General features: G+C 39.0%; 1 protein-coding gene across 1 annotated transcript in view; it reads right to left on the bottom strand.

Moving 5' to 3' along the window:
• Positions 1-23,961, bottom strand: part of adgrb2 (adhesion G protein-coupled receptor B2) — a 257,223-nt gene that overhangs the window by 164,846 nt on the left and 68,416 nt on the right. Inside the window, exon 2 of the mRNA XM_030740517.1 lies at positions 10,757-11,660. Within this exon, the coding sequence (XP_030596377.1) occupies positions 10,757-11,645 (889 nt within the window). The 5' untranslated portion in view covers positions 11,646-11,660. The remainder of the gene's footprint in view (positions 1-10,756; positions 11,661-23,961) is intronic.

The following is a 23,961-nucleotide window of genomic DNA, read 5'->3' as shown; positions in this document are numbered from 1 at the left end:
TGTGTGTGTTGGAATGCAGTTGGATTGCTGGGAGTGGAATTGGTGCCCATAGCCACATGAGAATCACATGGTCCACTGTGCAAAGCTATAAAGCTACAGTAATTCAATGGATCAAATTGCAACCGTATGTAGGTTAAGCCTTTTGTTGACAAGTTCACAGCCTTTTTTTTTTTTTTTCTCGTCACAGACTGAAGCTGTAAATGAGTTTTAGTCCAGAGATGTTTGCCTGCGCAAAACAGAGAAACAAAAGAATCTTGTCATGTAGGTGAGCCGCCGTTCACTTCCCACGGATAGCTGCTTAAATCAGATGCTACCCTCCAAACTGCATGTCAACATTTTGTGCACATGAAATGTCACTGTTGCCAAAACAACGCAGGGGTGTGTGTTTGAAAATCAGCATGCAGTGTCACACCGACATATTTTTTTTTTTTTTTTTAGTATTTTTTACTTTTTAAAAAACTACAGAGACTGATGTTTGATGCAAAATGTCAAACCTGTCACAGAGATTTGCATGGTTGGAGTTTGACATTGGAATTTCTTTTTTTTGTTTTGTTTTTTTAATCTCATCACACAACTGGAAGTCCAACAGACAATTGCACATAAGTACACATGCACATGCACTAGCCTCCTGTGGGGACTGTGTCACATGACCGTGGGCACAGGTGCTCTGTGGGATGCCTGTCTATTTTCCGCAGTTAATCGATCACATGAAGTCATTGGAGCTTGACTAGGGAGTCACTGGGCCAGAGAATGATACAGACTATGTGAGTGTGTATGGGTGTCTGTGCTGTAATATATCATTGTATTCCATTATCAACGAATCACTCTATGGCCACTCTAAAGCTGCAAGAGCCTTCTGAGAGACACTGCAGCTCTGAGGCTTTTCGTCATCCACTCATTCACACACAAACATCATAGGCGCTCGCCCTCACTCTCGCACTCTCTACTCTCTCTCCTTCACACACACACACACACACACACTACACAATGCACAAAATCTCAAATGGCGTGTATGCATGGGATAGGGGCTCTCTAGAGGTTAGCTAATTTGGCCCACTGGTGCCTTAACCACATCTCCCTCGCTTCACTTCATCTTCTCACATGTCGCTCAAAACTTCCGCTGGCCTAAAATATCCTGCTCACAATTTTACTCTGCCTTCGCTCGCCTCCTAACATCATACAACTTTCATTAGGTGCAGACAGAGTGATGGACCTAATTCAGCACCAACCTTTGCCCCTCATTCTATCCCCTCGACCAGTCACCACTGGGATCTGAAAGGCATTTGGAACACGGGCCAGGATATTGAAACTGCTGTACTATATTCTCTGTCTATTTTCATTTTTTTGTGTGTGTGTGTGTGTGTGTTTGTGTGTGTGTGCAGTTTTATGTGATTTGTGAGTCTTCAGTCTTTTTCTTTTGCTCTCAGTAAGCTGGTATTAGTCTAGTACTGTATGCGCTTGGAGAATCTATTAGCAATTTCTTAAAGCAAATTGGTGTCTGGGAGAGTTTAATGCTTTGCTGTTAAAAAGTCAACATGCTTACCTAGTTATGGATCATTTATAGTTTATAACCTGTTGTATAACATGGTAAAACATTCTACATTTTCTCTCTAAACTCACAAGGCTAACCAATGCACTGGACACAACAATGGATACAATTCGAATGCAGCAAGATATCTGAAGACACTAATTGGAGAAGAGTTACAGAACTCAAGGAGGATTGATACAGCCCAAAATTGTCTATTATAAGTGGTTTTGTTTTGGAGTTAACACCTGTAATATCACACATTCACACAACTCATACTATTGAATTCTAACAGAATTTTTAAATTCTGAATTCTTCTGAATTTTTAAAATCAGAATTTTTTTTAAAGAATCTGTGTCAAAAACTGGCAATAAACATCTTGGTTCTATACATGCAGATGGCTGTGGTGGGAGGAAAAATAAGACATAGTGAAAAAGTACAATATGTAGGAGTCAAGCAAGCATGCATAGTATGCAAATGTATTGTGCCATTTGAAAAAAAATGAACAAAGAGGTCTATTTATTGGAAATTACAAAATATACAATATGATTTTGATCTGTGACATATTTAATGGCATCAGCAGAAGTTTGGCTTGTGAACCATATTCCAATCCATACTGATCTGAAGCAATCTGTTGAGTAAATGGGAAAGGATTTAAATGACAAGGTGTATGTATGTGTGTGTGTGTTTGTGTCAGCGTTTGGGCCTTTGCTGGAGCATAAAGGGGCTCAGTGCTGAGCCCGTTCAGTAAGAGTCATAGCCCATGTGCTCAGAATACTAATTCTGCTGCCACAGTCTTTCACACACACAAATACACACACATATATCTGAGCTTCATTCTTTTTGGGAAAAAAAAAAAAAATCTCCACAGCTACTGTACTGCACGGCATGCAATTACTCTCTGCCATGAGCCACGGCATGTGCCTGCATTTTTCATTGTGTTTGTATGTGTTTGGGTGAAGGGGTATGCAAACACCTGTATGTAGATACAGTGTACCAGCACACTCTGAAAATAAACACATTTTACTCGTGTTGCTGAAGATACACAAGAAAATGCACACACTTCTCTCTGCTCTAATTACCAAGAAGCGATAGTATTCCATGAGGAGAGGGATGAGCTCACTGAGTGTGTGTGTGTGTGTGTGTGTGTGTGTGTGTGTGTGTGTGTGTGTGTGTGTGTGTGTGTGTGTGTGTGTGTGTGTTTGTGTTTAAGTAACGGACCACTGGTTTCTGCTCAATGCAAGGGTGATCTGGTCCCCAGAGCTCACGTCAAATCCCAGTTTCCTCTCTAAATTCGTCCTTTCTATGTACCCCCCCCACCCCTACCACATGCATATGACATAATCTGCAACCTGTACCTGTGCTAATATGAATTCCCAGTGAATTGAAGTGTTGTAAGTGTGTGTGTGTGTGTGTGTGTGTGTGTGTGTGTGTGTGTGTGTGTGTGTGTGTGTGTGTGTGTGTGTGTGTGTATGTGTGTGTGTGTGTGTGTGTGTGTGTGTGTGAAAGAGAGAGACAGAGAGAGAGAGAGACTCTAGTATGTAATATGGATGTGTGAAGAGATTAAGGCAGATGTCCGGCAAAGTGACCTTTTGGCAGCTGGGTAATGAAGCGTGTATGGAAATTAAGGACATCTTACTCACAGTAATTCAGATGTCAATATTTAAGTATGCAGACTTGCTATAAAGTGGATTATCTATAACTAAGCATAGTGAAATATTATACTACAGCAGTGTGAAAAAGTCTTCACTGACCCATGTATCATTCAAGCATACAAAAGGCACCTAATTCAAGTGATGAACCAGTGTTGCGTTTACACATGACAGAGAACTTAGCGAAAAGCCAATTTTAAATTGTATCTTAAAGCATTGTTGCAAAAACTCATCATTTATTTCCATTTCTTAAGTCAAATCTACAAAAAAAGATAACAGTTTGATAGCCATAAAATGGTGTTTTTGCACCAACAAGGTGATTCCCAAAAAGCTATCAGCTGAAAACGTGGCATATCTCTGCATGGTGTGCAGCGTGTCCTTAAAAAGCTTTAGGAAACTAGACAATTCAAGAACAAAAATAAGTGGTGGCAGGTAGATATGCAATATCTGAAAATCATGTCCTTAAGAAATAGGAAAAAAATCCAGCAAAGACCTGACACAGGAGCTGAGAGATGCATTTGCCCCTTCAGTTGATTCATCGACTGTTTGCAGAAGCCTCATCAGAAATAGTCTCAGTGAAAGAGTGGCTGTCAAGAAGCCATTCTCAAGGAACAGAAACAGGTAGAAAAAGCTGACATACGCCAAATTACATAAGAACTCGACTAAAAATCAGTGGCAACAGCTCCGATGGAGTGACAACCCCAAATTTGAACATTTTGGCCAAAAGATCATCAATACATAGAGAGGAGGACAGCAGAGAGGCACAACAGTGAGTGTCTACAGCCATCTGTAAACACGGTGGAGACTCTGTCATGGTTTGGGGCTGCGGTTCAGCCAGTGGTGTTGGGGATATTATCAGAACTGATGGAATTATGAAAACAGAAAAGTACAGTGAAAGTGTCTGATTGGCAACAGCTTCATTTTTCAGGATGGTAATAATCCCAAACACACTACCACTGCAGTAAAAACCTACCTGGATTCAAACAAAACACACACACACACTGTAGAGAGCCCAGACCTCAATATTATTGAAGCAGTGTGGGATCATGGAGAACGGACTAAAAGGCAGCCAACATCCAAAGGAGAACTTTGAATGTCCTTCAAGAAACCTGGAAAACTATTCCTAAAGAGAACGTAAAGAAATGACAAGAAAGCTGCCTGAGTGTGGACTCACTCAGGCAGCCTGGACTGGCTGTGTTGAAGAATTAAGGTGGTCATACCAAATACTGACTTTCATGCTCTTTAGAATTGTTCAAACTGTCTTTGCTGTATATACTCTGTTTCCATGTATATTTTCATGTTTGAGTAAATCACTGCGCCTTCTTCCCATTTTACTGCCAAAATATAAAGAATGAGTGTGGAAAAAGGGGTAATGGTGCGCTATATCAGGGAAAAAAAAAAAAAAAATTATATATATATATATATATATATATATATATATATATGTACCTACAAATCGATGCTTTTTTACAATAACTTATGAAAGTTCAACACATTTTCTTATGCAGATCTCTTTCATATTTGATTATTAAAGAAATGAATCCTCACTGACATCGTACTACTGTATCTAATAAAAGTCACTTTAAAGTAAGAAAAATTCAATTCAGTCCAGCTGTCCTTGCTCTCCTGCATCTGTAAACACTGCTGGTGGACATTAGAACCATGACCTGAATGTGTCATGACAGCACAAAGCCAGATTGCACATTCACTGGAGGCAATGGACATTTCTTCAGCTGCTTCTTTCCTATATTTTTGGGTTGAACTTTGCTTCCACTCCAGTGCCAAACTAAAAGAAAGAAAAAGAAAAGCAAGAGAAAAAAAAAAAAGTCTGCTAACATTCTAGCAGCCCTTTAAAATCATTTTGAAGAGACCATTTTAGAGCTTATTTCTGTGATTCAAGACCCATAACAACAAAGTGCTGGCATTTACTGTAAAGGCTTGGCTTCTTTTAGAAGTAAAGGTAAAGTAAAATGGCAAAACTACATTATTGTTTTTTAGATTTATTTGAATAAGAGGGACAATATATATAAACCATGTTACATTTAAGTAAAATGCAACCAATGCAATTCATGAAGGACTTATTTTATTTCTTTAAAAATAATAGACTTCCGACTTCTTGGCATGGAGAACAGAGATTGGTACTGTTTAAGGCTAGCTTGAAGCTGCATCCTGTAGCATTTTCTAAAGAGGACATCATTTAAACTGGCACTTCTCTGTGCTTGCAACACCAGTCTTTTCAGTCTTAATAACAACAACTGCAAATAATACGATGAATAACAAAGAAAAACCAGCACCAAATTACAGCCTTAGCTGCAAACCTGAGAACGGAGCTTCTACTTAGCGCTCCAATTCAATATGTGCATGCCTACTAATTAAATTAAAGGGCAACCACAGTAATGCTGTAATATGATGAATGAGCCAACACACACAGGATGGTGTAATTTTCTCACAAATGATTGATGAATGACAGAAAACAATGATGTTAGCTTCATACTCTCTGTAAAGCTATCTCTCACATAAATGAGACATCCTTATGTCCCCAGAATCCGGAACGGTTCATGATATTAAGAAATATAGTGTACCACGGTAAGATAAATCTGCTGTTTATTGCCGCTTTTGCTTTAGGTGAGGAAGAAGCTGCTGGCAAGTGTGGTGGAAGCCACGAGGTGACACGACAAGGTCTTAATCCTTACACTTCTCACACATGGAGAAGCCATCCGGCATCCATCACAATGACACAAGTAGTTCTGTAGCTGGCACGTATGCAGGTTGCATGAATACATGAAGGTCGGACCTTAGGCACTAAATCAAGCAACAAAATTACAATTTGAACCCAACATGAACTAAACACTCCCACACTGAGGGTATATTATTTGAGAGTTCCTTTGGGGATTTCATATATTCTCTCATTGCTATGTAGATATCATGTATATGGATGGCACACCATTTAGAATTGGTTGGATCAGGATCAGTGGTTTCTCTCTATTTATCTTTAAGAAGTGGGTCGTGTAATTCACTGGTTCCTGTAAATTTGCAGGAACAATGCCCTCTATATTACTGTCTACTGCAATAGAAATCTGTACAGTATATGCATTTGATTATTGTACAAAGTGGACTTGGCTGCCATATTTTCATTTTCAGAAAAGTATGACAAAAATAGAACATGTAAAGGGCCTGAGATAAATAACCCAGGCCAGTGGTTCCCAAAGTCAAGAATGCTGCGGCCCACTTAAAAACCATCAATGTGCTGCATGTTTCCTTCGTGCTGATATGGAGATTTATGCATTGCAGGTCATGTGTAAGTCTAACGGTGTAGAGTAAATAGAACAGCCGCTGAGGAAAAGCCTACTGTTAAATGTTTATTAAACTGGAAAAGAAGTCTGTTTGTATTGTTTTCCATGCTCCCAGCCATATGAAACATTCACAGCAAATTTGAGAATGTTAGATTTGAGAGTTGAGTCATTATTACTGTTTAGTTTCCTCCTCAAAGAGACAGTGTGGACATAGGGGATTTCATATTCTGCAAACAAGTTTGTTGAATTTAATATCTACTGTTACTCTCAGAAGTGGCAGCATTCACTGAGACACCTACTGTATGGAAAACACACATATGTGGCACTAGAGACCCGGTTTAGCAAGCTGTCACTATAATACTCTTTCTTTTCCAACTCGGTGGACAAACAGGCTTTTTTTAAAAACAAACAAACAAATAATTAGAAGCCTCTGGCACTGAGTAATAACATTCCCCCACACCCTAGGCCATATAAAGTACAATTTGATCACTGTCCTGGTTGTACTCATCGTATAAAAATGCCATCATATATTGTTTGAGATAAACAAGATTTCTGTTTCAAGTAGGGTAAAAATGTAAATCAGGTTCATAAATGTCTTCTGTTAAAGCGAAAGAACTGTTAAGTTTGACTTTAATTCATTACAAATAGGAAGGTTCTGCTGACCCGTGTTATTTCTCATACATTTATTTCATGTATTTATCCCAGGCGTGTTAAAATCTGCATAAATCAGTGTGACTAGATTGTTTTGTCAAGTTCAAGGGAAAGATCTATTGAATTGTTACTTTCAGAAGCTGAAGCTGTGAGTTCAACTAATTAGATGTCCAGTGGATTGCTCATGTAAAATTTATTAAGAAAGATCCAAAGTATATTTGCTAATCACGAGTTTCCATCGTGAGTTGGCAGCCCCTGCCTTATTTCATCACGAGTTAGGGCAGCGTTGCCAATTTTTCCTTCTTCTTTGATGTGCTTGTTTTTATATGCTTTTTCCCTAATTTCCCGACTCTTACGCCAAATAGGGGGACTCCACTCCTTCTTTTTTTTTTTTTGTTAAAGCACCAACACATAATAATGAGAAAAATACAGTTTTTATGTATTTCAGTTGAGTCAACAGAACTTTAAAAGGTTTTTTTAAGATTCACCAGTGATTGTGTACTAATTCTGGTTGGGCATGAAATTTATTGCAATACAATCCATACAGGAGATACATCTCCAAGAGTTGAATGCATTTATGATAAGCTGTCACAGAGTAACAGTTTTATTTTTAAATCTTTTTTTTTCCTTTTTTTTTTTAATACAGATGTTTCTCTAAGGTTAGGAGACTGCCCTGTTTACTAAAGCCAAAAATAAAAAGATTTTTTGTGTCTTGAATTTAAAGTCAGTGTGTGAGTCTCACTACAACTGACAGTTGAAAGTTGGCAACCATGCATTAAGGTAAAAAGTGGACTGGCACGAAGGAGAAAGCTGGCATTTAAGCTTTGTTTTTGAGAGTCTGACTCAGCGAGGGCAAAATTGTTTATCTTTCAGTAGACAGAAAGGGGACAGGAGAGGAGCAGAGTAAAGGCAAAATTATGGTTGTTCCCCTGACGGCGCCATCCTGGATTTACAGTAATTTTAACATTTAAGGGCAATTATTGCAAAAAGAGGAACTAGTCGGGAAACATTTTCTACATGCAACGGCTGGCCTGTAATTTTCTTTGCCTGGGGTATTCAAATGGAGAGTACTCTAATAATAAAACAATAATATAATAAAATGTTATTTTCTAATTTCAATTAAAATAAGGTTTGCAAAAACATGGTGCCCACACCAAACCCTGCCACCGGCAGATGTTTTAGCATCCGAATGTTGTCTGTCTCACAAACATGTTACTCTCCAAAAATTGAATCACCAAGATAACACATAGGTCCTATTGTCCATACCCATAATTTTCCAAGGTTTAAAAAGTTGAAGTAATATAGTTTTCAAACATATGCGATTTGTTGTGTTGGCAATAATAGGGGCATTAAGGGATTGGACTGATAGTAAGTGAAAAGTATCCGGATCGTGTCCCGATCAAATGTTACATGTCCATGGAGAATAGTGATATATGCTTTTTACTGCAACAAATGAGGATGATGTGACTTTTTTTTTTTTAGCTGAGATATGGTCAAACATATGCGTTAAATGGAGTTTCCCATGTTAAATTCAAGTAGCCTGCAAATCCATAATCTGGATGCCAGTTAGGCATTTGTTCTTGGCCCTCCACAACTGTGTACTGAATATCACATGGACCCAATAGGTTTTGAGGGAGATGTGATTATTATTATTTATTTATTTTTTTGCCCTATTTGGAGTATAGGGTATAATTGGCCGTTTTGACTACTTTGATTTAGCCTTTATATTTTGCCTTAAAAACTGCTTACCTTGCCATGTTTGGTGTCAGTTTTTTAAGCACCTCACTTGACTGTATAGTGTACAAATTTAGCAAATAACAAATTTATATACAACTATTTACATTAAAATGCAGGCAGTACAGGACATCCTGTAAGAGTGGAGAGTGACCGGTTGCTAGTCAATCATCTTCTTATTTAAGCAGCACCCTTTAGGGTTGCCACAGTGGATCATCTGCCTCCATCCCACCCTATCTCTAGTATCCCTGTCTGTCACATCAACCCTCTGCATGTCCTCCTTCACTACAGCATTGAATCTTATCTGTGATCTTTCTCTTTTCCTCCTGCCCGGCAGCTCCATCTTCAACACCCTTTGTCCAGTATAGCCACTATCCCTCCTCTTCACATGTCCAAACAATCTCAGCCTTGCCTCTATAACTTTGTCTTCAATCTGCTCAACCTGGGTTGTCCATCTGATGTTCTCATTTCTAACCCTCCTGATACACTCCATTCTAATCACTTCTGTCCCTCCTGGCCACTCCCAATAAAAATCTTAGCATCTTCAACTCTGTCACCATCTCCAAACCATACATCTGGCTGCTAATCAATATGTCAGCAAAATCAGTCTCATGGAAGTGACACAAAAATAATGGCGTTTTTCAGGACACTGACATAAGTTGGATATCAATGCAACACTTAGAATTAATTAACGGGGTTGCATTATCTGACTTTTGGCCAAAACAGTTAAGTGGCACTTTCTCAAGCAATAGTACATCAGGTCAAGACAAAATGGTAAATGACTTACTTCCTTAATCTGCCTTAAGTATACCCTTTTCATGCTCAATGAGGTTATGAGATGATAAATGCTCCCCTGCTGATGAAATCCAAAGGACGATAACCTTCCCACCGCCAAGGTAAAACTCTCCCTAGAGCTCTTAGTATGTGCGTTAGTGTGTTGTTAAAAGCAGGCCAAGCCTAGCAATAACCTGGTTCTAATTATTAATGTTCAGACTGCAAACATGCTTATGAGGCGCCCAAAGGAAAATTATTATGCAATTATGTGACCTGAAAGGCAAACTCCATCTCTTTATATCACATGCACCTCTATATTGTTCTAATTTAATTACATTGGACTAAATACTCTTGTGGCAGTGATGAAGTAAAATGATTAGAAAGCTTTAGCACAAGTACTTGTCCATTTCTGTTTGGATTAAGCACTTATCTGTGTTGCTTGCAGGCAGAAAACAGATTTATGTGGATGCATGCATGCAAACAAATTTCCGTGTGTATTGTGCATGAGGGGATTGTCTTCTTCGTGTCTAATTCATTGATGTATAAAAGACAATTTGCATATTGTCCAATCTGATCTAGTCCTAGCATTTTCAGTGGATGGATATACACACAAGCACAAGCACACACACACACACACGCAATAATGTAAACTGAAGTCATGGGAGCCCCACCTCCTGGCCACATGGGGGAATCTCTAAAATATAGATCAAAAGGCTGAATTTCTGTCAGGCACTACAAATCTTTTGATGGAAGGTTTAAAGGGCCTCCTTTGAACTGCTTCATTTTTTAATTAAAGGCCAACATGCAAAAGACAACATTCAAATAATACATTCTCTGTCAAGCAGAGGAATGTGACTCCCCCCTGAGGTGATATAAAAAGCCAGGATAACGAGACAAACTTTTGTCCATTCGTCACTCCAAGCTGGATGCACAGGGCCAACAACTAACAATGTTTGGGTCATCTTGTGCCTTGGAGGTTTGTGTTATTGCATATTGTGTTACAAGGCACAAATAATTTTGTGTGCAGGGATGCACAGAGATGTGTGCTCATGTGTGATCCACTGAAGATCGCAGGAACAGCACTGAAACACCATCTCCTGTCATACTCATAAGAAACATGATCCTACCTTGTCGGACATCTCGGGGTGCTATGGCGATCGCATCATTGGAATGCAGTTCGGTGACGCAACAGTCATCAGGTGCCAGTGACCCATTACTGAAACTGTGTGGCGTCTCTGGCAGCAGAGGAACAGGTGGTGCCATAATGTTGTGATTTGGACAAATACAGCCTGTCTGGGTCATCCCACAACCATCCCCATCAGAAACCTCCTGGTCTCCATTGTGATCTGTGCGCAAACACTCCTCGAACCATCGGCAAAGTACACCACAGGTAAACTGACTGGAGTTCTCGTTGTTAATGAGTAACACCTCTACCAGTCTCAGCTCCAGCAATTCCTTAGATACCTGAGGCTCATCTGCAGCTGGATGTCTCGTTAGACACAGTTGGACAAAGTTCTTATCAAACTGTAGGAAGGAGTAAGGTCCGTCTGAATTGGTGTGGCTGCCACAAAGATCAATGACTTCTTGATCTCTGGCGGTGGCTGCCTGTAATTGCAGGGGACAGCTTTGATTGGCTAGGTGGTGGTCAAGGGAAAGAAGCATGGGGGAGTGTGTCCGGCAAATGACAGGGTGGCGGGTGAAGCGGAGATAGAGGGAGTACTTGGTGGGATCTGGGTTTTCCAGAGACCAGGAACAACCCGGAGACCTGGAGGGAAAAAGCTCCCTTAGGGAGAAAGAGCCATAGAGCACCCCAGCTACAAGGCTGGAGCATGGTGAGGACAAAGGCGAGGGGGCCCCCTCTGCCCCGGTGCTGGGGACGCTATCGGCAACCCCATAGGCAGCCTCAGCCAGGGCAGAGAGAGGAGCTAGAGCGAGGGCAGACACGGCAGCCAGGGCCCCAGCCACAGCCAGGAGAGAGGACAGCACAGACAGACACACCCCACCAGCAGTGTTCATCCTATGACATTCGTCCTGCAAGGGGAGAGAAAAGAGAAGAGGATGTGGGGGGGGGGGGATTGGATTGGACATTAGACATATTTTCAAACACAACCTAACAAAATCACCATGACAAGAATAAAAGAGAAAACGTTCAATATACTATTCAAAAAAATCACATCTAGTTGAAAATGTTTTGGACAGCTTTCTGCCACGCCTCAGAGTATAATATAAACAACTTCATGGCAGCACTTCTCACAAAGTTCTTCAAATGTACACACACACACACATGCACACAAACACACACACCGTCAAAAACACAAACATATCCCTGCTGGGCTGGATTAAAAGGGTTGATGACTTGGCTGTTGAGACATGCACTGTGGGGCCTTCTCTACCCTTTCCTGCTGATATGTGCACACAAACACACAGACAAAATCACGTACACAAACAACACACCATCGCCTGCTGAGAAGCTCCCCCAAGGCTCTGGCAAACTATTACCATCACCGACACAGTGAGGGTCCGCCAACAGCCTGATTTCGACTCACACAACACACACACTGCTGACAAAAAAATAAAAAAAACTCCTCTATATACAGTGTTTTAGTATTTTGCTTGAAACTACTTCAATAGTCACTATATTTTTGTATTCTCAGCGTGTCAGCTCCATCACCTAAGACTTTCAAGTGGTTCTGCATAATCGTGGTTTGAGGAGGATGTGTGGGAGATGGGAAATGTTTGCACCACTCTACCAATAACCTTATAGCATAATACCCACTTTTTCTTATAAAAAAAAATATTGCTATGCTCTGAAATTCAAAAAATGCCTCTCTGCAACACCTACTTTTATCATAACTTTATACTATAAACACATTACAAAACTTTACAAAGCTACTATGCAACACCACAATGGATTGATGCAAAAACAAAGTTTAAAGCTAAGCAATGAGCAGTAATTATATGACCAAAGTCAATGTATAACCTAACTTTTTTTTTTTTTTTTTTTTTAATTCCATGACCAATTTTGGGGCACGAGTTAGCTGTCACACAGACGGCCTCACATTTCACTCTAGAATGCTTTGATATACGGAGGAGTTTGTGGTCCACTCAATAACTCCAAGGATGCCAAGTTCCTGTGGCAGCAAAAAAGCCCAAATCATTATCCTTCCACCACTGTGCTTGACAATTGGTATGATGTGTTTGTGTTTATATGCTGTGTTTGGTTTCCCCAAAAGACATTGTTCCAGAAGTCTTGTGGTTTGTTCAGATGCAGTTTCGCAAAGCTAAGCTGTGCTGTCATTTTCTTTTTAGAGAGAAGAGGCTTTCCCCTGGCAATTCTTCCAAACAAGCCATACGTGCTCAGTTTTTTCTAATTATACTGTCATTAACATTTAACAATGTAACTGAGGCCTGCGGAGTCTGAGATGCAGCTCTTGGGATTTTTTTAAAGTTTCTCTGAGCATCACACAGTCTGACCTTGGGGTGAATTTGCTACTCCTGGGAGGCTTGGCAAGTGTCATGAATGTTTTCCACTTGTTAATAATCTATCTCACTGCAGAATGATGGATGTCAGATGGTTTGGAAAAGCTTATAACCTTTCCCAGGTTTATAAACACTTGCTGATCATTGCTGAGTCTTTCCTCCTTGGCATTGTGTCATCACACTTGAATGCTCCAGAGCAGCAAACTGCCAAAGCCGCTTTTTTAGAGGTGCTCACACTTGCTGATGATCAGTTTATCAAGTGCATTTGATTAGCAGCGCCAGGCTGCTACATACCCTCTTAATTCCTATGGATACAATAAGGTGTACTTAGTTTCTTTCACACACTGCTTCTATATTTTGGCTTCATTTTTGGTAAGTAAATAAGACATGCTATAATATGTCATGTTTTGTAGCTCATCTGAGGTTGTAATTTTTTCTTGATTTTTATTATGTCCAGACATGCAAAACCTCATAGCTTTTAATGTTATTAATTCTTGTGAACCAACTGAGTAAAAGTGAAATAAAAGTAGTTTTTTTTTTTTTTTTTTTTTTTTTTAATCATGTCATCATGCATGTAGTGGGGCCAAACTGTTGTTATATAATACAGATTAAAAATTCATGCATAAAAATGAGAAATGTAACGGAATTTCTGACATTTACAGTGTGTTCCACATGTAAAAGAAATCATCTTCAGGTAAATCACATAAATACAGCTATGATACCATTATGTCACATGAGGCTAAAATTATATACATTTACACTTACATTAGCTATATCAGGAGCATGAGTGCTTTCACACTGACAAGTATTCAGGGTTATAATAGTTTTGGATTTTACATTATAGTTTAGTTTTAGTTAGTTTTTACTGTTTTTTCTCTAATTCAGTTAGTTTTAGTTAGTTTTCAGAGTGGTTTTGCTCGTTTTTATTAGTTTTTATTTTTGGTTTTATGCTTAGTTTTAGTTAGTTTCAGTATTAGTTTTAGTATTTTCATACTTAATCAGGTACGCTTTAAAGATACCCTTTAAAGAAATAAATTCAGCAACCAACTGTTCACAGACAGCAGAACTACATGCTAAATGTGTGTAATATTAAGGACACACATGAACATCAACAGGGAGAAACTGCTAACAATATGAACTCCAAAACTCGATAAATTCTACAATAAACTCCCAATAAAGTTCAGCCTCAGTGCAGCAGATTAACAACAGCTACATGTGGTGTTTGACAAAAACAAACTCCTTGAAGGAGTCAAAGCTCAAATCCAGCTGCATCCTGATGTTCTCACCACCTGATGCTGCTTCTGTTTTGGAGCTAGCTTGGTTAGATGCTCGCTAATTAGACTTGCAGGGTCTTTGCGGCCTATGTAGCCTACGGAAGTGTCCGACCTCATGTCCGCATTTATGCATGTATAGCTGGATTGCGTGTGTTAATTACCTTGTGGTTGGGTGCTGGGGGGTTTTTGGTCCTCGCTCTTTGTGCTCAGTTTTTAGGGTGCAAACATATTTGTCCCTGTTTTTTCACTTTCTTCATTTCTTCACGTCCATTCCCATAGTTTCAGCAGCTCCCTCCAGGAATTTGCTGACATTTGTGAGTCCTTATATTGATGCTTTGATTATTAGTCCTGATTGTTATTATCTGACTGATAAAGTAGCCGGAAACGCACAAGGACTAAACACAACGTTGTGGTCTGCGTTGACCCGACGAGTAGTCACGTTTCTCTGGAGGTGCAGGCCGGGTTGCCTTGTAGGATGATAGCGGTTTCCGTAGCTGCCTTGTGTGCGCTTCTCAGGTCTACTTTGATGTTGGTGTTTTTTTTCCTGACTAAGAAGTGTTCCGTACATCATCCACAACATCATCCACAACAAGACACTCGCTGCTATCTGTGCTATCATAGTAAAAAAAAAAAAAAAAAAACACTCCACATGGGACTCTCTGAGGAGCAGCGCGGTGTGCGCACGCACGCACATGCGCACCCATTTGCCCGACGGCGTTCCGAGCTTAAACTCGGAGAGAGGAAAAAAATGATTTCATATCAATCCACAAGACTTTTGAAAAAATAACAATATCTATAATTTCAGTTAGTTTTAGTTAGTTTTGTAAACTCACAATTCAGTTTTAGTTAGTTGTCGTTTCTTCCTTTTAATTTTAGTTTTTATTTATTTCAGTTAACGACAATGTTTTTTCAATTTCAGTTTTCGTTATTTCGTTCGTTTTCGTTAACTATAATAACCCTGCAAGTATTGCTACCCATAGTGCACTAACTGTGTGGTGTATTCATAATGCTGAAAAGGTTGTATACTGCCCATCAATTCGTTGCCGTCTTGGACTTGGAATGGGCATGACCATTTGTTTTCAACCAATAGGAGGAGAATATTTGGGGGCAAATGCTTTCAAACAAGTGAACAGGTGCTGACATTACAAATACTGTTAAAATAGTTAACTATCAATGTGAAGTGTAGCATGAAAGTGCCAATCAGATTACTAAACCTTTTCAGAGACCCACTTTGCAACGCAATGTGTCTGCCTTTAGAGCAATTCCACCTCCTTTAGCCTCAGGTTTGTGAAATACAGCAGTTACCTGTACTCACAGGATTTATTTAAGTCTGCTAAGGCACATGTAGTCCACAAGGTTTTGGTAAAAGGCTTAATTCACCAATGTCAAGAGGTGACTCCCCAGAGTTAGACAGCAAGAGGCACTTACCCTTATAGGTGTGAGGTTTTAATGAGGGCCAAAAAAATAACAACAAGAAAGATGGAGGAGGATATGTTAAAGGAAGAAGTGCATTAAAGTTACTGCCATTATACAACAACAAGGGAAATATGTACATAATTTCCATCACTTAAAATGAAAAATAAATAATCCCCTTTGGGGGGGAGGTATTCTGTTGATTCTAACTCAGAGTGATTTACAGTACATAAAATACTGTCATGCTCAAGGATGGCTGACCTATACACAATTTTTCTGGACAATAAATCTGCTTCACTGGGGTCAGCAGAAGGTTTCTGCAACCAGTATGTCACCTTGTTGTGCAGTACAGAGTAGTAGATTTTGAATAAGACTAATTTTCTTTGAACATGAACAAAAAAGACGGTCAAAATGTCACATGTATAAGCATTAAAGACGATTGTAAAAGTGTGTTTTTCCCCCAATGAACTAAATGACAGTCACCTGAGACATGTTACTAAAGCAAAAACACATGCACAAGTAAAATAGGAGTACTTATACACAGAATAGTCATCGTTCTGCTGTAGGCCTAAATTCGACAACAGTACACCACTCAAAGGCACTGTACTTCTGTTCCCTTATCAGGCAGTGTTTACTCTGGGAGGAGCTGGTAGTGGTGTGGGACAAGTAACCATAGCAACATTACGACGTTATGCTTTCTTCTTTCTCTCCTTCATCTTTGTCTTGTCTCACTATTTGGACTGGGTTTTTCTTCTACTACATTCTCACCTTGATTTTTCACACAGAATGCATGACACAAAGAGTTTTCATACAGCTAGAGACAAATGCACTGCACAGTAGAGGGAAGGTGGAGGGAATGGAGCATCTTGTGAAATATGCTCAAGGACACAATGCTGTCTGGCATATGATGGGGTTATAGACTGTCACATGAACACGCTCTCCTACTTACAAAAGAAAAAAGCAACGAGATGGCATGTGCACAATCTGCACAGGGGACACATGTCCCATGAAGAAAAACATGTCACTGAACTGTGTGAATATGATGAACTATCTATATGACAAACTTCTTATTTTACATCTCATAGATACTGAAGGAAATTAGGAAAACCAGGAACGGGGTGCCTATGGTGTATATATCAACAAAGCCAGTTTTACATTATTTTGTATATGTGCCAAGAATCAAAGTGTAACAGACCTATCAAAAGTGAGGATAGCTACTGTATAGCACAAACCATGCATAGGTGGAAAAAAAAATACACACATTTTACGGATGAAAAGAAGTCAAAAGCGTTAAGCAAATTGTTTTTGGGACAATGAGCAATGAATATTCATAGAGCCACAGTCTGTGCTGGAGTAGGCCCTAAAGTGCTGTCTTCATGAGGCCATTCTGTCCCACTTCACTCTAAAACAGCACTTTACTATGGGCATCCATAAATATTCATTAGCTTTGATGTCTTCCTTCCCCCTTCCACCTTGACATTAATGTTATCACCAAGGATGGCAAAATATGTATATCCCTCACTCCCTGTCTCACCACCCTCTCCCTCTCCTCTTGGCTCTGTCGTTATTCTTTAATGCCGTGCAAGTGACAATATGACTCATCTGATTTTTGTCCTACCATAAAACATCTGCAAGACAGAACAGTGCTGGGACACTAGTTTTGAAATAATATCGCAGCACTAAAAAGTATCGCCGTCCTTGAGTAAGATTATTATTTCACAGAGTATTTTAAAGCATCATTAACATCGGCTAAAAAAAATGGGTCTTTTGTCCTCAACAGTCGAGTGCCACATGTAGTTTAGGAGAAACATATACTTTGTTTCAAGAAAAAAAACTAATTGATTTTAATGCTTTTCATGTGTTCTTTTAAAAACAAAATGTGACTTTCCTCTGCTTTACATATATTTAGCACTTGAATGCACTCTAGGATAAAACAGCATTCATATCTATTCGTGTTACACAGTAGGATCCTGTACTTTTTCCGTGACGATAAAAGCCGATAATAACGATCATCAATTATATTATTTCCCACGCAACTGTCTCCAGAAACCCCCAAATTTCAGCACACTGTCAAGCTTACCAGACTTCAGTGCTTGCATTGAACTGCCGCTGTACCATGCTGTGAAACCACAAGGAAATGCACTCTGAATGACTGAGTTATAAAATAATCTGTTTAAGGTTCATACTTGAGAAAAACCAAATGCGCTAGTAAACTCATACTGTAGACATTTACTGTGTGCAGCATAAACTGGAGCTGAACTCACATTTACAATGGAATAATGTAACGTGTTTATAACACTCATAAGTCATCGCCGAAGGTCGATGCTCATCATGTAATAAAGCTGAAGTTATTTTCTGTAGTTTGTTTGTGCTGACAATTATAAAAGTCTTATCACTATCAATAAAACTAGAAAAACAGGAGTCTTTTAAAGTAAGTAATAGAGGAAAATATTAAAAAAAAACACAAAAAACACAGCTAATTAAAATTTCTTTCAGAACCTAGCAATACTGATAATGAATGTATCAATGCTGCTTTATAAAAATTTAAAAAAGAGAGAGAAGAAGTATTCCCAAGGAAGGGAGAAGCAAATATACTCCTTACCTCCACCCCCAGACTTTTAAAGTGAAAGCGAGGCACCAATCGTATCATTATCATTATCATCGTATCGTATCATTACTGCATGACAAAAAACAAACAAGCAAGCCAACCAAAAACCCATCTATTGCCTACTTAGAGGCAACAACATCCAACATGTTCCACTTACTCTCAGTCTCTCCCATTGAGACAGCATGCAAAATAATGGATATATTTGACCTGAGGTCCTCAGTGAAAAAAGCTTCAAGTTTCAGTTTCTTCAGCTTGGGTAGTGACTCTACAGCACATGAAAACCTCCTTATCACATATTCAGCAGGCATTTCTTTAGGCAGTAATGCACAATAAACCCAGTCATCAGTGCTAATTGAAAGCCATACGCTAGCGCAAAAAATGAATGGTCATTACTCAGAAAAGCTAAATGTACTGTATGCCTTGAGCTTTAAGGTTCCAATCATAAATCACTGCAAGCTGAAGTCCAGCCAGGAACCTTTGTTGCGTATGGTTTCCCGTGCCCCCCAAATCCTGTCAACTATGCCTTTTCAAGTGTAAGCACAAAATGCACAAAATTACATACTTAAATATAAGTTCTGGCAGCTTATGATAATAAGTGTCAAATGCCCAAATGTCACTCCTAAAGTTTATATTCACACATTTAACAGACACATGAAATAAGGCAAAGAAAAGGCCCACCTGTTGACTATACATAGTCAACAGGTGGTCCTAATCTACAGTTAGGTTTGTTGGACAAACACGTTTTGTCATTTTACCTCTGTACACCACCACAGTGGATTTTAAATCAAACCATCATTATGCGAGTTTCTGTTTTAATTCAAGGGCTTTAACAAAAAGTCTGAAATCTAGAACTCATGGACAGCATCTCCTTTGAGATGCCCTGTGAGGCCTTTACTGCAGCCACCTTCAGTTGTTGCTGGTTTGTGGGTTTTTCTGTCTTTACTTTTGTATTTAATAAGTGAAAAGCTGCACTGTTGAGCTGAGATCAAGTCACTGACTTGGTGAATGAAGAATATCCCATTTCTTTCCTTTAAGAAACTCTTTAGTTGTTTTTTGCAGTATATTTTGGGTCATTATCCATTTGATCTGTACAGGTTGGTCCTGTACAGTTAGATCCAATACCCACACTCTGTTTACTTCATTAATAAGTTGCTAACTTTGCTACGTAGGTAAGTGACGTAATGTTGCCTTTCACTGAGAATAACTGCCTGCTGTGGTAAAATTGATGCAACAAAAAACACAGAAGCTGACACACTGAGCTGAAAATTATAAATCTCCAGAGTTGAGGGGAAGCGGAGCTCGGTAATAATTTTTCATTGTGAATCTGTGCATGTGTCCCTACAAGAGGCTCGTTTTATTTTACACATATCTACTTGATACATTGCTATCCAATAATATTGAGAGTATTTCCCCAACTTTTTAACTGCAACATTATCTGGCAATAGAGAGATCCAACCAGCTATGCAGCATGAACAGCATATTTATTGTAAAATGTAAGAATTCTTATAACATATGAGCTGTTATCTGCATATCACTGTGTAATTATTATTATTATTTTTGCATTTGACACCTATCATCATAAGCTGCCAGAAAACATTTCCAAAAGAAACCTTCCTACTACATTAATTTTTTGATAGTGTTTTTTTTTTTTTCGCATTCTACCTCATCTGCCCCAACAAACACATCCCCATGTAGACTCTGAATACTCTTAATAATATCTCACCTGACTTTTACTTCAGAAAGCCTGAAGGCTAAGTACAGTAGCTGTCTAAAATGGACATTAGTATACATCACATCTTTCTTGAGGCTTTTCCCATGAAAAGATAATCATGCACTGAACCACAAATATCTTCCAGTAAACTTTCTTGTTCTGGTAGAATAATAGAAAAAGAACAGCTTATGGGCAACTGAATTAACAATATCCCTGGATATGGCACTTGTGTTTTGGGAAATCCAGTTGAGGAGAGTTCTGATAAAGAATAATGGCTCCCCCATCTTTTTATCCTGCCACCTTACACCCTGTTTCTCTGCCTCCACCCTAATCTCCCATTCTTCAGTATACATCTAAGTGCACTGTGGGAGAGAATGGTATTGTCTGATTTATTGATGTGGCGTATCTCTCTCATTTGCAGCCCTCAGCAGAGATCAGCATGTGCCCTTTATACGAGCCCACACAAACACACACACACACACACACACACACTGATGCTCACTAAATGATCCATTTGACGTTCACACACACACAGACACTCATGCCACACCCGTTTGAATGCTAATTCGATATTATCAAAAATTTAAGTCTGCATCCTTGTATGAAGTGTTTGGAGTCTCTCTCTGTACTTCTGATTAACAAGTCACGAAACATCCCTCTTTTTCTCTCCGGCCTCCAGCATCAAATTCTCAACTCTGTCCCTTCTCGCCTTTACTTTCAGCCCCTTAGAAATCGCAGCCTTCTTCAAAGTCAAACTTAATTTATTTACCAGCACAGCCACACATCCATGTCTGCTCCATTTAAAGTCCTTTATCTGGATGAGATCTTCTGTCTGGAAAGGAATATGAAGAACTAATGTTGTTAATCTGATTTATTCGGGCTGACATTTTAGAAGTCAGTATTCTGTTTGTCCTTTTATCAAACGTGCTCCAGCACACCATCACGTCAGTGCGTTTCACTTTGCCTTATCAGTTATTCACAAATGGCAGGCAAGCTGAGTGGATCTCATGCTGTGAAAAGAGACAGCAGTACTACACCCCTTGATCACACGAAAGGGCACTTTGTCTTTCAGCTATGGATAAGCTACATACGCAAGCACAAGCACACCCATGCATCTATACATATTCATAGATCCAGCTTAACATGGGACATGGGTGCTGATTGAAGAACAAGCTGTAAATCCTAAGTGTGTGATGGAACTGATTTATCAATCATGAAAGGAGTGGATCAACAGAGGACGTATACGGGTATAAACAGTTCGCATGTTTCAAAGTGTGTATATGGAATGAACCATTAGTTTCAATGGAGTTTGAAGGTAAAAAAAACTACCAGTGAACCTAATACAGGCAAAGAGCAACTTAAGTCAATCAAACAGCTTAAAATGAAGCCAAATTTTAATTTTAGTAGGGTCATATTTTTAAAGTTCTGAAGAAAGTTATGGAATTTCAAAAAAAAAAAAAAAAAAAGAAGACTCCAACAACAAGAGCACAGTGTAGCACCCAATGCACAGGTCTCATGCACCAGACTTACTTTGTAGTTTATCTTTGAAGATCGAAAGTGTTTGGTACATTTTTTTAAATAACTTTACAGATAGCTCTGCAAGATGAAAGTGAAATATTTTGCCAGCAAGTCTTACGCAATCACCCAGTGATTAATGTTGTGGAGCAAAAAAAAAAAAAAAAATAGTCTACAAATGCAAAAACAAGCTGGCCATATAACACCCACTGCACCACATCACAAAACTCCGGTCTACTCGGATCAGGCAAAGAAGAGAAATCCTTCCATAGTTACATCACAAGGGCCCAGTGAAACTATGTGATCCATGGAGTTATGGATAATGATGCCTATTCTTTTTTTTTTTTTTCCCTAGTGACATTTTGCATTGTTTTGTTCATCAACCAACATATTCATTTCATTATGATCATGCAAACTCAGGACTGTGATAATCTTTCAAATCCTTGTAGTTATCTTTTAAACTTCTCAAAGCTGCGTACTCCTTTTCAGACCGTGACCTTCACCAAGTTCATTTAGCTTTACTGCCAGTTGTTATGCATACTGCGCATACGATGAATGGTTTGAAACAAACAGCTAAGCTGTAAGAACCTGAAACTACCATACAGTGCATTTCTTCTAAATCAAATCAATTCTGAATCAAACTGCTGCACCAAACATCACAGTGTAATCCAATACTGAAACCATCAATGATTATTGGCCCTATTAATACTGATACTCATTCTCAAAAATACCACCAACAAATGGCTGTTCAGCAAAGAGCAGATGGGATAAGTCTCTCATGATGCTCTAACATCACACTGTCTTGTAAATGAAGGTGAAGGGCTAACAAAGGGGGGAAGAGGCAGGTTAATGGTAGGCCAACCTGAGAGGAGTAAATGACCACACATTACGAAATTGCTCTTAGAATGCATTCGTGGTGAATTAATGTCAGTGTCACTCTATATGGACCCAAGACTACTTTTTTTTCCCTTTAATGCAGGCTGCTGAATGAAAATAATTAAAACATGGGATTTACTGTGTCAGTGAAGAGTAACTTCCAGTGATTAGCACCTTCACTCTAGTAATTTCATACTCTATGTATGAGCGATAAGTTTGGGCATTGATTAAATGACCACCACTACTTTAATTATCTGTACTAAATAAGCAAACACAATAAATGACAGTGCCACCGGTAATGTAATATTGTGGTAAATAGATTGTGCACTGACATGATATTCTAAGAAAAACTGAAACTCATTTGTCAAACCGTAATTTAGTAACACTTAAAGCAAAAGCATTTCTCAGTGCACTCACTGGGGGAAAATGTAAGCTAATTATTACATGGTCTCGTAGCCTTTAAACAGCAGTTTAATGGCATGTAGCATTTATTCAATATGTTCCAAAACCTGAGTTTCAATATTGATTGATGTTACTTTTGCAGGGAGATATTGATAATGAGGCCCATTCATTTTACATGAGTGAGCAAACAATTGTTGGAGCTAAGAATAAGAAAATAAATGAAATGTAAAGTATGGAGCAGGAAGGTAAATCATTTTCTTCCTTTCTATACTGGAAGCCTCAAAGAAGTCTAATGGATCAATTTAATGGAGCTTTGCAGTTGATCCTTTTCATAATGTTTACGTGCAGGTTTTTGGCAGAAGCATTATGCACAGTCTCGTGGCCGTTTGTGAAACAGTTACACTTTCCTAGACATGACTTTTTGTGTTCCTGGACACAAGTTTTCCAGCTTCATTTATTTTCATCTGCCTCGACACAATTTTTCATCTGCATTTTTGTCTCCATGAAATGAATATTTTTCACTTTTAAAGGATGAAAAACTCGACGTGTGGGGCGTGAATCATTCGTCACCGACACCCAAGACCCACACGAGAGAGGTTTATGTTATTAATTATCAATTAAAACTACTTGGTTAAGTTAAGGCAATAAAAACATCTCAGTTAGGTTTTTTTCTAAAAAAAAAAAAATGGTTTGGATTAAAATACAACAACTGCCACTTTTGACAAAGCTCGTTTCTCTCGGTTGCCAAAATGTGTCTCATCTGAAATATCCGGGCAACATACGTGCTCCATCCATTCATCCATTCTCGTCCACTTATCCTGTTCAGGGTCGTGGGGGGGCAGCTGGAGCCTATCCCAGCTATCATAAGGCGAGAGGCAGAGTACATAACACAACATACGTGCTGCAGACACAAAATATCCTCATCATTGAAAAACAACTTCAAATTTGTGCACTGTGAAAAAAATGCAGTCAACATCAAGCGATGATGTAAAGAGGTCCTGATGTTTCTAAACATCAGAAGGCGGAAACAGATTCTGGGTTCATCCAACTCTC

The sequence above is a fragment of the Archocentrus centrarchus genome, chromosome 11, assembly GCF_007364275.1.
Source record: "Archocentrus centrarchus isolate MPI-CPG fArcCen1 chromosome 11, fArcCen1, whole genome shotgun sequence".
NCBI lineage: Eukaryota > Metazoa > Chordata > Actinopteri > Cichliformes > Cichlidae > Archocentrus > Archocentrus centrarchus.
Note: the sequence above shows the minus strand (reverse complement) of the source record. Positions and strands in the feature narration are given on the sequence as shown.